Here is a 17486-nt window from a genome sequence, read left to right as displayed (position 1 = left end):
GGCCAGTGTGCCTCTAGGAATCTGTGCCCTTTATAGAAAAGCTCCACACAGCAAAGAGTAGGAAAGAAGAGCAAAAGCAGAAGCAGATTGTATCTTTTGCTGTAGCCCATCTTTTTTTTTTTTAATTGCCTTTTAGATTCAGCCCAAGAGGCCAGATTTCTCACCACTCATCAGTAGAGCATGCATTTACTTCTAGCTGCTGTCAAGACTTCCCACAGGGTCACTGTAACAGCTTGCCTTTGCAGAGTGTCTTACAAACCCCAGGGAAGGTTCTTCAGTGGAGAAACCTTGCCATCAGTGAGGAATTGTAAGAAGAGAAGAGTTCTGGGGTTTCTCCTAAAGCTGACCAAAAAGACAGAGGGGCTTTTGTTACAAAACCAGACCCTTCTAAGGGGAGAAACTTGCTGTGTTTCAGTGGTATCCCTAAACTCATCTACAGAAGCTAGCTTATCCTTCGGACTACCTGGAGATTTAATGGAACTGCTCTTATGCTCACTTAGAGAAACTGCTTCTGATTTTTATATGACACTGGGGGAGGGAAAGAAACTGCTGGCAGTTACGCTGTGTCCCAGTGCTGTGAAACCTTGAATTGTACGCTGCATCCCAATTTCAGAGATGTTAAGGTGTGAAAAAAATGTGTGTCTTAGAACTAATTAAATCTAGTAGGTGCTGGACTGTGTCTCATGGCCACCTCTGACTGTTCATCCAGTGACAATAGGATGTATCCAGTAGGGGCACCACTGGTCTCTCCAAACATTTTTGTACTTTTCACTGGCTGTGAATCCTGGGAATCCAGTTATAGAGTGCCACAGTTCTCTTCCATAAGGCTTCCATTACCAAGAAGGTAGGCATGGTTTTTTCTTTTCCCTGAACCCAGAATGGGCATCATTATTCCTACACTGTGGCCCAGCTTCTTAATAGAGTGGAAGACCAGCTCACATCTGCTTCTACAATTAAATGTGAAGAGTTAGAAGCTGCCAGATCACTAGGTGCCAGCTCGTTTAAGTTTTGTTTCCCAACTTTATCCACATAGTGGACTGAGTCAGAGTTCTTGGACATTCAGAAGCCAAGAAATCAGAACTCTACCCAAAATATCAACTCAGTTTTGAGTCAAGAGAGATGCACATTAGCTTTGGAGTCACTCTATCAGCCTACCCCTTTTTCTCCTTTTCCCCATCCTTTTCCTGACTGCTGCTTCTTTCTAATAGACTGTCTCAAAGCTCTTCATTTCTCTCTGGATGTGAAGAAGCAGAAAGGGGGAGAAGAACCTGCGGGCATCACCAGAAAAGGAGCAGTGCTCATTGTTGTAGAATAAAAAGATAATGGCCAATTTGTCAAGAAGTGTTGACAAGAAAGATAAAGTTGGAAGTAATTAACTGGCTGACATGCTGGGAGCGACGTGCCTGCCAATAGCTCCCTAAATCAGCCAGAGCCTTGGAAATGTGACAGCCATTCATCATTTTTACAACACGCCTCTGACAGGCTCCTCGGTTGCAAACCCAGCCAGCAAAAGTCGTGTGCTTTCACATTCTGGGGTTGTGCACCTCTCTCTGCCTTATTCTGGGTTGTGCTAAGGTACCTGGGCCCTACATCCAACCAGGAGATGCCTGGAGACAGTGAGTCAAATGGGCCAGCTTGCCAGCTCATCGCTGGGCAGTATTTCTCTCCGGGGCTGGGCACTAGGATCCCCAGAGCTGACTCTGTAAACTTCTGCAGGACAGTTCCCTTAGCATAGAGAGTGCCGAATGTGAGCTCATCAGCAGCACTCCTGGTGACCTGGTATCTAACAAGTGCTGCTGCTAACCAGCCATGGGATCTTTCAGTGGGAGGAAATGGGTATGCAGCCAGTAAAAGCAATTATGAAGACTGAATGGAGTGGAAATGTGAAAAGGCAGCATACAAAATTGTATATATGCTTTTATCACCAATATGTATAAAATATGCATTTATGCAGAATATGCACAGGTAAAAGTATCTTGGAAAGGTGATTATATTATAATCAACTTCTCCATTTTTTTCTTTTTAAAAAGTGATACTTCCACTCACCAATCTTGAAAAGATATTTTTTTGCACACGCGCCCCCTCCCCCCCATGCATTTCCTAATAACAACTGTTAACTATTCTACCCTCTTTATTCCAAGGGCTCACACCACCTCACATACAGATTTAGGGTGTCCTGTAGGTACTATGACAGACAAACCATTTAAACTGTGACCACACAGAAAGAAGGATGAAGACATAGTAAGAATTCTTGTTATTCTTAGGCCACTCTGAGCCTGAGACATCAGGAATCTTTTGTTTTGTTTTTGGAGACAGGGTCTCCACACAGTCTGGAGTGCAGTGGTGCAATTGTAGCCCACTGCAGCCTCACACTCGTGGGCTCAAGCGTTCCTCCCGCCTTAGTCTCCCAAATAGCTAGGACTGCAGGCACAGATCACCTCATCCAGCTAATTTTTAAATTTTTTGTAGATTTGAAGTCTTGCTGTAGATTTGAAGTCTTGCTCAGGCTGGTCTTGAATTCCTGTCCTCAAGCAATCATCCTGTCTCAGCCTCCCAAGGTGGTGGGATTACAGGCATGAGCCACCGCGCCTAGCCAAGGAAACCTATTTTGACTGTCTGAAGCTGGCCACCTCTGTTGCACCAAACCTGTTTTATCTTGGTGCATTAGGTCCCCAAGAGCTCCTAGGACACCAAATGCCCCAGCTTTGAAACCTTGTAACAGGGCCAGCCTTCTCTTAATATGTAAAGTTCTTTTTCCTGAGTTCTGGCCCTGCCAGACCCAGAGGTTCTGTCTTCATCATCTTATTCTGGCTTTGTCTCCCTTCACTTCCCCTCCTGTCTGCATTCCAGCAGCCCTCCCGACCTTCTGCCCTGTCACTTTTCAGATGTTTTCATTTTGCCTTTGTCTGCACTGCTGTCCTTTCCCTTCTAGATTAGTCTGTTCATTCTTGAGTTTCCCAGACCATTCTCCTGTTCCCAGATTCCCAAAGTAGCTTCCTGATAAAGACATCAGGGCCTAGCCAACCCCAGATCTCCCTGGCCCTAGAAGGAATCAGATTATTTGGTTTTTAATCCTGTGTTGGGCACAGAGCTAAGCCTCAGTGCTAGGAGAAGTGACAGGAGGATCTCAAGCAGTTAACACTCTATGAGAGAAACTGCTTGATACAGTGATTAGGACCCAAAGCAGTGTCCAGGGTGGCCTCAGTGTGGCTGGTTAGGCCACTTTAGTCAGACCTGTCACAGCCCCATCAGCTGTGATGCATGTGTCACCAGCCTAGGGCCAGGGGAATTCAGAGAATTCTTACTTGACAGGGAACCAAATGAAACGCAGACTGTGGTCTGCACTAGAAATAGACAGGAGAAAGAAGGCCCACGGGCATCTGGGAAGCCAGTGGGTGTGTTCTCATACATTCCTGATGGGAGCACTGGGGAAGCCTGAGTGTTCCCCCAGATGTGCCTGCAGATGCTCCTTGCTGCCTGAGGACTTTCCGACAGGCGCTGCCGTGTGTGAAAGAGTCTTGCATCACTTCGCTCTGAACAGCCCAGAGGTCACATGGCACCAAGGCTGAGGGATGAGGGTGATAACCAAGTGGGCCACGCAAGGAGGTACTACCACGCCAAGTTACTGTGGACTCAACATCTGTCCAGAAGCCTGTGGAGCCATGACTGAGGACACTTCCAGAGACGGTGTTCTCCAGGTTTCTCTTCAGGTGGCAGGAAAGGCATTTAGACTGCTTTGCTGTGGGTCAGCATTAAGTCCTTGAGCAGTTAATGACCCACTCTTTGGGTCAATCTCATCCTCCTCCAATAAAAGGCAGTGAGGGGGCTGGGCACAGTGGCTCATGCCTGTAATCCCAGCACTTTGGGAGGCTGAGGCAGTTAGATCATTTGAGGTCAGGAGTTCAAGACCAGCCTGGCCAACATGGTGAAAACACGTCTCTACTACTAAAAATACAAAAATTAGCTGGGCGGTAGTGGCACGCACCTGTAATCCCAGCTACTCAAGAGTCTGAGGCACGAGAATCCTTAAGCCTGGGAAGCTGAGATTGCATTGAACCGAGATTGCGCCACTGCATTCCAGTCTGGGCGACAGAGTGAGACCCTGTCTCAAAAAAAACGCCGCTAGGGAGAGCCTGAAAGGAAAGAGCTGTGGGGAGGCAGCAGGCCCCACTGCCCATGTGAGCTGCTCTACTGTCACTCCTGACAGGGCCTCTGCTGGGGGAAGCGCCTGCACAGCCGAATCACCCGCTGCTCAGCTCACACGCTTGCCCTGCCTTGGGAACGAGGTTTCTGGGTAGTGGGGTTAAGATGCTTGGCGTAATGGTGTGATGTTTGCTATAGGAAGGCAGCAAGGCAATTTCTTAGTATTAGTTCTGCTCAGCTCTAGAAAATGTTTTCCTTAATTGCCAAGAACTTTCCCAACTCAGTTCAAAACTCGAATTTGATTAAAGGAGGCTCTGCAATTCAGCCTCCTTTAATCAAAATTCAATCTTGGGCTGGGGTGGGGAGAGTGAAGAATGAATGAGAATGAGTATGTCTGTACAGTGGCCTCCTTCTGCTCCTGATACCCAGGTTCACCATGTTCTCCTTTCCACCTGTCTTCATTGTCTTCCTAACTCAAGGGTCAGTTGTGGGCTCTGGGTTCTATTATGCGGATAGGCAGTTTCTGTTTGTTCTGCAGATTCACAACTGTATAATAGCAACTGGATGTTATCACTGTAAAATGGAATGATAACTCCATTTTAATACTGCACACCCATGTTAGGGAGGCAGTGAGAATCACTAGTTTAGAAAATTCTTGGGACTCAGTGCTCTTTTCCTTTGGCCTCAATGTGTGTCAAAAGGAGATGGGAAATCTGGTTGACCTGTCATTTCTGCACACTGTTGTAGGCACGTTGCTGGCAAGCCTCAGTCTCTCTAAACTTGTTTGTGTTCAGATCTTTTCCACCAAACCAGCATCAGCAGGGTCTGGTTTGTGGTGTTAAGTATTCCTCTTCTGTTAGGCTGGGGCTTTGAACAGTTTGCCCTTTATAAGCCTGCAGCATTAATAGGGAACGACTGAGGGGCACACAATGGAGTGTTTATAGAATGGGCTTTATAAAACTCCCAGCTGCCCTGTAAAACAAGAGTTTCTCACTAAGGGGGCTTTTGAGCAAAGGCGAATTCTTCACAGGAGCCGAACATACAGTCTCTCCCTTCATTCTCATAAAAACCACATCTCAGTAGAAAAGGGACATAATTCAAAGGACAGCTTTGTATCACCCAGGTAGGCAGGAGACCTGGGACTTAGTGGCTGTGAACTCCTGCGTTTTCACAGAGGCTTGCTTGTCCTGCACTTTGCAGCCTGAACTATAAGCCTGGCTGTCTTTGAAAAGCCTGCTGTGGTGGCTTGCTGACTTGTCACGTGGGAGACTGGAGGCATATTAGTAGCTTCTGGAAGGAAATAAAAAATGTGAGATGGGAGCTTGGGAGTAAGAGGGGAATGTTAGTGAGGAAGTTAAAATGAAGGCACAGGAGGGCTCCCTTCACCTGCACAATGAGTTCTAGAGACAGAGTTAATGGAAACATCCCACCCATTGCTCATGCTCATTCATTTTACACCTCATTCCTGGGTGCCTACTGATGCCAAGAGGAGAAAGCTAAGACACTGCCCCGTCCCTCCCATTGCAGAGCTTGCAGTATACCCTTCATTATTACTTAAGATACTTTTTTTCCTTTACCTCAACATGGCACTAAAGATACTTTTCAGTGGTAACATTTTTAAGAGAAAGTCACCTTTTAAGGGAAAGCAACAGCCTGTGACCTACTGGGCCATGTTTTCTTCATATATAAAATGAGAATAATAATAGTTTCACAGGGTCGAAATAATACATAGAAACATAAGTGCAGTGCCTGGCACATATGGTGAGCTCTCTTTTTTTTTTTCTTTTTGTGACAGAGTCACGCTCTGTCACCCAGGCTGGAGTGCAGTGGCACGATCTCGGCTCACTGCAAGCTCCACCTCCCGGGTTCATGTCATTCTTCTGCCTCAGCCTCCCCAGTAGCTGGGACTACAGGTGGACACCACCGTGCCCGGCTAATTTTTTGTATTTTTTAGTAGAGACGGGGTTTCACCGGATTAGCCAGGATGGTCTCGATCTCCTGACCTCGTGATCCACCTGCCTCAGCCTCCCAAAGTGCAGGGATTACAGGCGTGAGCTACCGCACCTGGCCTCTCTTCTTACTTTGGTATCTTGTTGTATCTTTTTGTTGCCTCCCATGATGGAGTGCCAGAAGGCATGGAGGAAGAAGAAAAAATTAAGATCCCAAACAAGATAACAGACTCTCTTGATCACCAGGATTAATAAGCCTGCTCACTTCACTGTCCAGAGCGTCCACATCCATAATTAGTATTCTCCAGCAGCCTTAGAGGCGTGCACGGGAACTCCTCAGAAGGAAATAAGAGAAATGTAGCTTAGGGAGAAAGTCCTGTAGGAAATTAAAGAGGAAAAGGGGGAAGAGGAAATAAATACACAGGGCAATAGCAGCTGGTTTGCTAAAAATCTCTTTATTCTTTGAACAATCAAGAGAGTAGGTATGGCTGGGCATGGTGGCTCATGCCTATAATCCTAACAATTTGGGAGGCTGAGACAGGCAGATCACTTGAGCTCAGGAGTTTGAGACCAGCCTGGGCAACATGGCAAAACCTCATTTCTACTAAAAATACAAAAAAAAAAAAAAAAAGCTGGATGTGGTGGTGTAGGCCTTTGAGAGGCTGAGGTGGGAGGATTGCATGAGTCCAGGAGGTGGAGGTTGCAGTGAGCTGAGATCGCACCATTGCATCCCAGCTTGGATGACAGAGCCAGACCCTGTCGTGAAAAAGAGAGAGTGCCAGGCGAGGTGGCTCACATCTGTAATCCCAGCACTTTGGGAGACCAAGGCGGACAGATCACCTGAGGTCAGGAGTTCAAGACTAGCCTGACCAACATGGCAAAACCCCATCTCTACTAAAAATACAAAAAATAGCCAGGTGTGGTGGTGGGCACCTGTAATCCCAGCTACTTGGGAGGCTGAGACAGGAGAATCGCTTGAACCCAGGAGGCAGAGGTTACAGTGAACTGAGATTGCGCCATTGCACTCTAGCCTAGGCGACAGAGTGAGACTCCATCTCAAAAAAAAAAAAGAGAGTGGATATGGACAGTGTCCTTCTTACCTTCAGGTTCTCAAATCAGAGAGAAATTAATTTCTCAGAATGAGGGTGTTAATTTTTCTTGAGTTTAGTCAAAGTTGTAATTTTTTTTTTTTTTCTTTAGACGGTGCCTTGCTTTTGTCACTCAGGCTGGAGTGCAGTGTGCGATCTCGGCTCACTGCAACCTTCGCCTCCTGGGTTCAAGCGATTCTCCTGCCTTAACCTCCCGAGTAGCTGCGATTACAGGCATCTGCCACCATGCTCGCCTAATTTTTATATTTTTAGTAGAGATGGGGTTTCACCATGTTGACCAGCCTGGTCTCGAACTCCTCATCTCATGATCTGCCCGCCTCAGCCTCCCAAAGTGCTGGGATTACAGGCATGAGCCACCGCGCCTGGCCAAAGTTATAATTTTTTAATGATTATGTTTTTACTGCTCAATAAGAGCTTATCATGAATTCCAAGGTGCCCCCCCCCCCCAAGTTCAATGGCCACTGATAAAGGCCTGGTCCTGTTGCCCTCTTTCCTGCCCACTGAGCTCTGTCTGCAGCCTGACCTGCCCCCACACATTCAAATGGGAAATATTGTATAAATAAGTCATTGGACTCTCTCTTTTTTTTTTTTTTTTTGAGATGGAGTTTCGCTCTTGTTGCGCAGGCTGGAGTGCAGTGGCGTAATCTTGACTCACTGCAACCTTTCCAGATTCAAGTGATTCTCCTGCCTCAGCCTCCCGAGTAGCTGGGATTACAAGCGTGTGCCACAACACCTGGCTAATTTCTGTATTTTTAGTAGAGATGGGGCTTCACCATGTTGGCCAGGCTGGTCTCAAACTCCTGACCTCAGGTGATCCTCCTACCTTGGCCTCCCAAAACTCTGGGATTACAGGCATGAGCCACCACGCCTGGCCTGGACTCTCTCTTAGAGGAGTTAGGGCCGTATGTTTTTACATTTTTAATTTGCAAAGCTATGCTGGTCAGTCCTTAGAAGTCGTATATCAAGGCCGTAGCTGTATATTACGGTAAAATTTGTTTCTCCTTTGAGGTCCCTAATCACTACTTCCTAATTTTGATCAGTTTGTGGTAAACTCATTTTTTATGCACTGTAATAATTGGGAAGGTGGATTAGGAAAAGACTTGTGTTTGCTTTTGTTTTTGTTGTTTTATCCTCAGAATGAGTCAAGCTTTGGTAATGTTAAAATTTAAAAATAGGCTGGAGGCCAGGTGCAGTGTCTCATACCTGTCATCCCAGCACTTTGGGAGGCCGAGGCCAGAGGATTGCTTGAACCAGGAGATTGAGGCTGCAGTGAGCCATGATTGTGCCACTAACTTCAGCCTGGATGACAGAGCAAGATCCTGTCTCTTTAAAAAAGAAAGAAAGAAGAAAAGAGAAGAGAATGTTTTCCAGAACACAAGATTGAAGCCAGTTGTTAGAACTCCTGGATTTTTTTTTTTTTTTTAAATAGAGATGGGTCTCGCTCTGTTGCCCAGGCTGGTTTCAAACTCCTGAGCTCAAGCAATCCTCCTGCCTCAGCCTCCCAAAGTGCTGGGATTACAGGCATGAACCACTGCGCCCAGCCACTGGCTTTCTTTTTTTCCTGTTTTCTTATGCTTTCAAAATCTTTATTTGGCTTCAAGGAACTAGATAATCCCAAATCTACACCTAGTAATATTATTAGTACAGTTTTCCCAGCCCCATGTGATTGGGCACAAAGCCCAGTACCTGACTTATGGGGGCCAAGAGGCATTGGGAACTGCTTCCCAATGAACCTACAGTGTAGTAGGTTCCTTTAGACTTACTTTTCATTCTCAGCTTAGAAAAACTCATATAGGGCCTCCTAAAAGAAACCATCATGCGATGGTTTCACTCTGAAATTAAAAACATCTCTGAATTTTGTAGCAGGCTAACTTATGGAGCATATTCTAACTTATGGAGCTCATTGCCTTGCTTAGTAGCAGCTCAAGAAGCACCAGCCCCATAGCTTCCCCAACAAATCTGGAGCGTAGAACCTAGATACTGGACACTCAAACAGTTCTACTCAGGAAACATTTGGAATTCACAGTGATGACTTCCTAGTCCTAACTTAAGTCTCCACCGTAGGTGTATGTTATTCCTGCAGACAAGCATATAACTGTGTTTTAGCAGCTTTTATGCTTGGACAAACACAGGTGAAGGACCTGCTTAGCAATTTCATGTTCATTGTTTAATTCCCTGAAGAACCCTCTGAAGGAGGAGGTGGTATTAGCCCTGTTTCATAGGTAAGGAATTTACATTCAAAAAAGATGACTTAAATATGTCCTACTATGTACCCAAAAAAATGAAAATTAAGATGTTTAAAACAACTTATTTATGATCACACAGTTTATAAGTGGCAGAATTAGACCTCCAGAAAGTTAAACCCAAATTTTGATCCTTTTGTATTCATTTATGTATGATGATTGGGTTTTTACCATCACATGTGGTGAGATGTGTCTCCCTCAAGCTTGTTATCACGTCAGCATGTGATCAGTCTGATCATGGGGGAAAACCCTGTCTTCTGACTCCAAATCCAAGGCTGCTTCACCCCCAACTTATCCTTAACAAAGAGGCATAAGGTGCTTCATTTACTGTGGGAACTGTCCCGATTCCTGTGGGCCTTAGGGAAAATCCCTGCCTTTCCTGGGCTTTAGCTTCCCCGTTAGTGAAACAGGTCTGATAACACCTCTCCCTTCCCACTCTCTTAGGGATGCATGAGGTCAAAGAAGTGATGGATTGGAAAGATTATTTGAAAACGCTTTGTAAACATGAGGCATTAGATTATTACTTTCACAAATGTTAGCTTCTTTAGATTTCTGGGCAATTTCTTTTGGTTTTATTGGAAGAAATGTGGCAGAATTTGGATTTTTAAAGTAATATTTATAACAGCAATTTCTTGCCATATTGCCACATTGAACTCAAATCCTGGAATTTCCCAAAACCACTTAAAAATTAATTCTGGTCAAGTAGACAGTTTGTACTCAAAGCAGTAAACTGGATCCTTGCTCATTAAACCAGTCTAGACTCCCAGGTTGATGTGTCACATTTTGCTCCCTGCCTTTAAACAGATATAATCATTGTGGTCTTGTGAATTTCTCAAGTGAGCTCCTTCGCCCTCCCATCTTTTCCGTTCCTTCCATACCTCAGGCTTATATTTAGTGTTGAGCTTAGTTGCATAAGTTCCTATGGGAACAAGGATCTAAGCCCCCATGGCTCTTCTGCTTTCAAGGCCTCCTAGCAGCCTGTGATGAACCAACTCCAGGCACCAGGCCTCCCAGTGGCACTGCCCAGTTGTCCCAGTGTGGTAACAGTCCTCTAGCCTAAAGATGGCATGAGCAGAGCAGGGTGTCATTAGTGAAAAGCTTCTCTACAGTAGAGGCCAGTTCAAGTAACTCTAGATGTGGTCCCTTGGCAGCCTTCTGCAAAGGGTGGAAGGGAACAGCCCCTGAAGAGGGTCTTGGGAGGCATCTGAATTTGAAGGGGGTGGGCTCTGTCAGAACAGTCAGCATGGCTGCATTGCCACAGCTCCCAAGGTTCTGTCATTGACGTGCATGACCCAACCTTGGTGCCACCTCTGTGTTGCTTACAGAATCTGATGGTTTTGATTAATTTTGTTATTTCTACTACTGAGGGCAACTGATGAGAAGTTAAGACTTAAAAGTTCAGAGGAGCCAGGTGCTGTGGTGTGTGCCTGTAATACCAGCTACTCAGGAGGCTGAGGCAGGAGGATCACTTGAGCCCAGGAGTTCGACCAGCCTGGACAACATAGTGAGAGCTTTTCTCAAAACAAAAAAGTTCAGAGGAGTCTCATATGATTGTGTAGTACAACAAGGATAATTTCATATCCAAGGTTTCTGATGTTTCAGAAACAGACACATGTTGCTTGCCTGCCAGCATCTGAGAGGAAACCAGTCTATGCTCTTAAAGGAAGGGCCACAGAGCAGCAAAGATGAGTGTTCCCATTACTGACCCCCAGAATCAGGGGAGGAGACCAAAAACCTCTTTCAGATGAAACAATTTAAACTGAGCTTTCTGGATGGTAATAGATAATTGATACTCTTCCAACATCTGTAAGACATTGTCCTTGAAGTGCTGGTGAACCATCTGCCCACAAATGACCCCCACATCTCCCACCCTCAGACCTGTTGAGTGTAACTACCTTTTCCCTTTGTTTTCTCAGCATTAATAATAAGCTACAGCAGCCGGAGGCAGCGGCCGGAGTGTTAGAATATGCCATGAAACACTTTGGAGAGCTGGTAAGCACCTCATTCTTTTTGGAAAAGCAGGAGGTAGAGACTTGGCTAGGGAGGTATAGGTCCTGACCTTCAGAAAGTTACTTTCCTCTTCTGTTTTTTCTCCAATTCATACCAGTCTGATGCTGACTTACCTATCTTCAGGATGAAAGAGATAAACTATGTCTGTAGGGACTCTCTTTCAGCTGAGATAAATCATGAGGGTAGATTTGAATATGCAGTAAGCACTGATTTTATCAAACTCTTAGCATGTGCCTGGCCCTTTGCTAAGTGTTTATATGCTTCATCTCATTTGGTCCTCACAACAGTGCTATGAAGTGGTTACTGCTGTTATCACATTTTACAGATGAGGAGACTGTGGTCCCAGCAGGTTAAGAACCAGTCTGAGCTGACAGAGTGAATAAATGACAGAACCAGGACTTGAACCAGGGCAGTCTGACATTAGAGCCAAGGCATTTGCCCCTGATCTGAGTTATCTTTGTGGGAGCTTGCATTGTGTCTAGGCCATGGTTAATCCTCATTAGATACTTAGGAAGACACCATGGCCAGTTCTTTAGAAAATATATGCTATAAGGCTGGGTACAGGGGCTCATGCCTGCAATCCCAGCACTTTGGGAGGCCAACGCAGGCAGATCACCTGAGATTGGGAGTTCAAGACCAGCCTGACCAACATGGAGAAACCCCGTCTCTACTAAAAATACAAAATTAGCTGGGTATTGTGGTGCATGCCTGTAATCCCAGCTACTCAGGAGGCTGAGACAGGAGAATCGCTTGAAACTGGGAAGCAGAGGTTACAGTGAGCTGAGATCACGCCATTGCCTGGGCAACAAGAGCGGAACTCCGTCTCAAAATAAATAAATAAATTAATTAATTAAATGCATGCTATAATTAATATCTGACATTGAGGGATTTTTGTGTTCATTATTGCTTACATAGCTGCTTCCCTATTGCCATCTCTGGCCTACCAGTATTTAAAATGTTTCTGTTATTCTTTGTGGTCTTGGCAGGGCATTTGATAACTTCTAAAATATGTAAAGCATCAACTTAATCAACTTAGCATTGAATTCCTAGAAGGTCAAGAAGCTCTAGGTCAATATATTTGATGAGGAACCTTTTATTAGTCATGTAGGTCGCTTACTGTGGTTTGCCTTGATCAGGAGCCCAGGATGTTAAAGTGAGAAAAATTGTGACTATTTAACAGGCTTTTGTTTGATCATACAGCATTTTGCCTCACAGAACACCTAGTAAATTAGAATGAAAGTTTTAAGGGAATCTTTTGCCACCTTTAGCACATATTATCTTTTTTCTTTTTTTTTTTCCAGACAGACTTTTGTTCTTGTTGCCCAGGCTGGAGTGCAATGGCACGATCTCGGCTCACTGCAACCTCTGTCTCCTGGGTTCAAGCGATTCTTCTGCCTCAGCCTCCCTAGTAGCTGGGATTACAGGCATGCGCCACCACGCCCAGCTAATTTTGTATTTTTAGTAGAGACAGGGTTTCTCCATGTTGATCAAGCTGGTCTCAAACTCTCGACCTCAGGTGATCCTCCCACCTCGGCCTCCCAAAGTACTGGAATTACAGGCATGAGCCACCGTGCCCAGCCTTAGCATGTATTATCTGTAACTAGACTAAGACAACATTTCTCCAGATGATGGCAAAGTAAAATAACTGTGTCTCATCCATCCTTGCCGCAATCCTTGTTTGCAGAGAGAAGTAAGTAGGGCGAGGGGGCACTTAATGTACTCCACCTAGATCAAGATGTTCTCTCCTTTGATATCCTTAGAGCTTAGATGCCAGTAAGTGCTGATTGAGACAAGGACTCCGCAGACATCTGGTATTCAGGTGATCTGCCAGCAGATGGTTTATACCCTATACTCAGAATGCCAGCCTCAATGAAAGTTTCTCCATCTTCAGGTTCCAAAGGTGGCCATTAGCTCTAGGATTATTGCTAAACCTGTGGTGGATTTTCTGTTATATTTAGGTAGCTGAATCATATTAAGCTTGACAATGGTTTGCTTTTTCTTGGCAGAGCCGGTGCTTTCTCAGCACAATTTATGTAACAGCAATCTCATTAGAATTTTGTGTGATTCATTGCTTAAACCTTATAGTTTCTGCAATCTATTGCAATTCAAAATATCCTGCCCTCCAATTGACCCACTCCATATGCTGCCCCCTCTCCCCTCTGCTTGTTCATGCTGAGTGTATGCCACACATTAGTCACCAGCTCTTTTTTTTTTCTTTTCCACCCAGTATAGAAATTTGAAATGAGAAATTTACCAGTGCTTTTAAATTTTACGCTGTTTTTGTAGTCTGTCTTTTCTGAGTTTTCTATTTTGTATTTAGGCATAATAGGTATTATTTTGGACAGGCTTGAAAAATGAAGTTGAGATAGCTTGCCTTACATGGAGCCAGATATGCCCATTTTGACAAACTCCACTGATGTTGGGCGAAGACTTCATGGCAGCAAAATTAGTCTAGGGGCAGCAGAGGGCACCGGCTCTGCCAGAAAGAACCAGATGGGGGGAAGTAGGTACAAGGGAACAATCTCCAGCATAAATGACCTCTTTTCAGAGGTTCAAGAAGAAAAGGTTATTTTAGACAGCTTAGCGGAGTAGTTGTTAGTCTACATACTGTACAAACATCAGTTTAATTTAGAAAGGGGAAGAGGGTAATGGGAGAAACTAGTATGGGCCCTGCATTATGTCATACAAATTTCACTGCAGAATCATATTGTTGTTAAAGAAATCCCTAGAGAGCCACTACCCTTGCCTGTGCAAAAATAGTCATTTATTGAGCTGATGATGAAGCAGCCCAGGAGAGAAACTGAGATGGAGGGCACATAAAATAGTCTCCTGATCATTTAGAGAGTCATAGTCTGTAACTTTCAGACTGTAGCACCTCCTACTCACGTGGACAACACCCAGTTTCAGCGTGGCACACCATCTGCTAGGGTAATGCAATCCCTCCTTTGGCCCCTGACACTGGTAAACCTGCCAAGCACTGAGCAGGAGAGAACATTAGATGGGAGACTCTAGAAGAATAGGGGAAAGACTTTCCAAAAAATTTTAAATGGTGGTGTTATATTTTAAATTATTATTTCCTGAAAGTTTAAAAATGCATTAAGAAATGCAGAGAATCAAGAGCTTTAAAAAAGTGAGTTGTTCTCCTCCAGCAAACATGCAGATGAGGCCTGGTCTTTCTGGCCCCATCAGGAAAGCAGCTGCCATCCCTGTCAAGTAGCCCAGTGTCAGCACTCCAGCAGATCGGAGCGATGGCATCTTTGCAGCAGCTCTGGTGCTGTGGTTGGCGTTTTCTGCTAACCCTAAACGATTTCCCCTGTCCTCATGTCCCCACATCCTGGTGTGTTCTGATGACCCATGTGTCTGGGAAGGAAATAATGGGGGAGGAGTATGGCCTGACCTCTGCTGTCAGATAATCCCAGAATCATTCTATCCATGTGCCAAGGAACCAGCATTTCCACCTTCCCCAAACAGCACTCCTCCAGATTGTCTGAAGTTCTTTTTAATCTAAGCCCAGACATAACTGATAGGTGACATGTCATGCGTACAACATTTCCATGGAAATAGAGTATATGGATTCAAAAATGTGATCCCTTCTCTTCACCTCACAGCAGTCTTCTTTCTTTCCCATGCGACAGGAGATCCAAGCTACGTGGTATGAGAAACTGCATGAGTGGGAGGATGCCCTGGTGGCCTATGACAAGAAAATGGACACCAACAAGGATGACCCAGAGCTGATGCTGGGCCGCATGCGCTGTCTCGAGGCCCTGGGGGAATGGTGAGCTTCCTAGGATGATGGCATGTGTGGCTGCCAGAGACTTCATCACTTTGATCTTTGGATTTGAAAGGAAGGCTTCCCTCAAACGGAGTTCTCACTTCAGACTCATTTTCTTCCACTTGATACTTCTCAGAAATCATCTTTCACTTTTGGTGTTTTTCTCTCTCCATTCTATCTCAGCTACTAAGTAGCAAGGCCTTCACTTAAACTTTACAATGTTCTAGGACAGGACAGCCTTAGGGGTGCTCCTGGGATCTACTTCTCCTAGGTACTCTCCTGATCTTTACTGACCCAGTGAAGAGGTCATATTCTTACTTGGCAACCTTGATTTTTTAAATTAGCTCTTGCAAATGCTTTTAGGAAAGAAGAACAGTGACTACCCTCTTCAGGTGCTCCATCTATATCAGATGCTTACTGTGTGTCCAGCACTATGCCAGGCTCCAAGGAAACAAAAGACACAAGAAAATAGGCCTTTCCTTTGAGGTTGATGAGACAGGCACATTAACAGAGGGTTATTATAGCCTGAGAGGATGTTGATAATGGTATGAGCCACGCTACCTTGAAAGCCCAAAGGAGGAAGCAGGGTGATCTTGCAGTACTTCCTGGAGGAAAGACTGAGAGTTAGGAGACAGGTAAAGGAGAAGGGAGGGGGGAGACAGGTACTCCAGGTGGAAGCAACAATAATGCGTAACTGAGAACATTTAGCTAGGTTTTGATTTGGAGAGTTGCTTGGGAATGTTGAAGGAAAAAAATGGCCTCCATTCTGTTTCCAGCAACAAGTACAACTTTTAAAAAATAGTTAAAATAAAATGCTATATTATCATTGTTAAACTCTTTAACTGCAGTTTTAAATGACTAAAACAGGCTGGGTGCAGTGGCTCACGCCTGTAATCCCAGCCCTTTGGGAGGATGAGGCAGGCAGATCATTTGAGGTCAGGAATTTGAGACCAGCCTGGCCAACATGGCGAAACCCCGTCTCCACTAAAAATAAAAAATTAGTTGGATGTGCTGATGCAGGCCTGTAATCCCAGCTACTCGGGAGGCTGAGGCAGGAGGGTCACTTGAACCTGGGAGGCAGAGGTTGCATTGAGCTGAGATTGCACTGCACTCCAGCCTGGGTGACAGAGCGAGACTCTGTCTCAAAAAAATAAATAAAAAACAAAAATAAATGACTAAAAGTGCCATGCTACCTCCCGACTAGTGGATTATCCCAACTTTCTCTGGAACATGATACTTAGGGTCCACTGTTCCTTCATTCAGCTAGTAACTATCAAGTGTGTATTCATTGCTAGTATCTATGCCAGGCCCTAGGGACACAGCTGTGAGCAAGACAGTCACAGCCCCTGCATTTCCAGCTTACAGGATAGACAACCAGGCTGTTGTAATACATTGTGATACCATCAGTGAAGAAGCCCAGGGGGCCGTGGGTAATAGGAAGCACCCTAATCAGCCTTGGAAGATATCAGGAGGAAATGATATCTAAGTTGGACCTGTACAGTGAGGAGCACAGTATGGGGGATTTTTTTTTTTTTTTTTTTGAGACGGAGTCTCACTCTCTCGCCCAGGCTGGAGTGCAGTGGCGCAATCTCCACTCACTGCAATCTCCGCCTTCCGGGTTCACGCCATTCTCCTGCCTCAGCCTCCCGAGTAGCCGGGACTACAGGCGCCCGCCACCACGCCCGGCTAATTTTTTTGTATTTTTTTTTTTTTTAGTAGAGACGGGGTTTCACCGTGTTAGCCAGGATGGTCTCAATCTCCCGACTTCGTGATCCGCCCATCTCGGCCTCCCAAAGTGCTGGGATTACAGGCGTGAGCCACCATGCCCGGTCTGTATGGGTAATTTTTAATAGGCCTTTTTGTTCAGATTCTTCTGTGACCCCCTGTCTTCAGAAATAAGGATGTTCCTTTCCTCCAGGTATGGGGAAGGCACTTCTCACAGGAGGGCCTTATGACCTCCTTCAGGGGAGGCTCAAAATATTTTTCCTAGATGTTATGACCTGCTTCAGGGGATAAGGGCAGGGGGTAGTCAGAGTAATTTTTTTTTTTTTTTTTTTTTTGCTGCCATTTTCTTAAAATACTCAGTATGCCAAGGTACCGTATTTCAGGGTAGTATATTCTGACCCCCATCACAAGGATGTACATTGACAGTAATGTGCTGTTTATACCATTTTGCACTCTGCTGTTTTCGCTTAAGTCTAGGCCACTGTTCCGTATTAGCATCTACAGAGCTACTGCCTCATTTTTTTAATAGCTGCGT

General features: G+C 45.1%; 1 protein-coding gene and 1 non-coding gene across 3 annotated transcripts in view; both read left to right on the top strand.

Annotated features, from left to right (window-relative positions):
- Nucleotides 1-17486, top strand: part of MTOR (mechanistic target of rapamycin kinase) — a 150469-nt gene that overhangs the window by 85113 nt on the left and 47870 nt on the right. For both annotated transcript variants that reach the window (XM_025384127.1, XM_025384120.1), the window contains exons 29-30: nucleotides 11361-11436; nucleotides 15090-15229. In XM_025384127.1, the coding sequence (XP_025239912.1) occupies nucleotides 11361-11436; nucleotides 15090-15229 (216 nt within the window). The remainder of the gene's footprint in view (nucleotides 1-11360; nucleotides 11437-15089; nucleotides 15230-17486) is intronic.
- On the top strand, nucleotides 9575-9681 carry LOC112616559. Its single transcript, XR_003117666.1, has one exon. It is a non-coding gene; the product is annotated as a small nucleolar RNA U13 (small nucleolar RNA).

The sequence above is a fragment of the Theropithecus gelada genome, chromosome 1 (genome assembly GCF_003255815.1).
Source record: "Theropithecus gelada isolate Dixy chromosome 1, Tgel_1.0, whole genome shotgun sequence".
Lineage (NCBI taxonomy): Eukaryota > Metazoa > Chordata > Mammalia > Primates > Cercopithecidae > Theropithecus > Theropithecus gelada.
The sequence above is the reverse complement of the archived record's forward strand: the minus strand, read 5'-3'. Positions and strand labels throughout refer to the sequence as shown.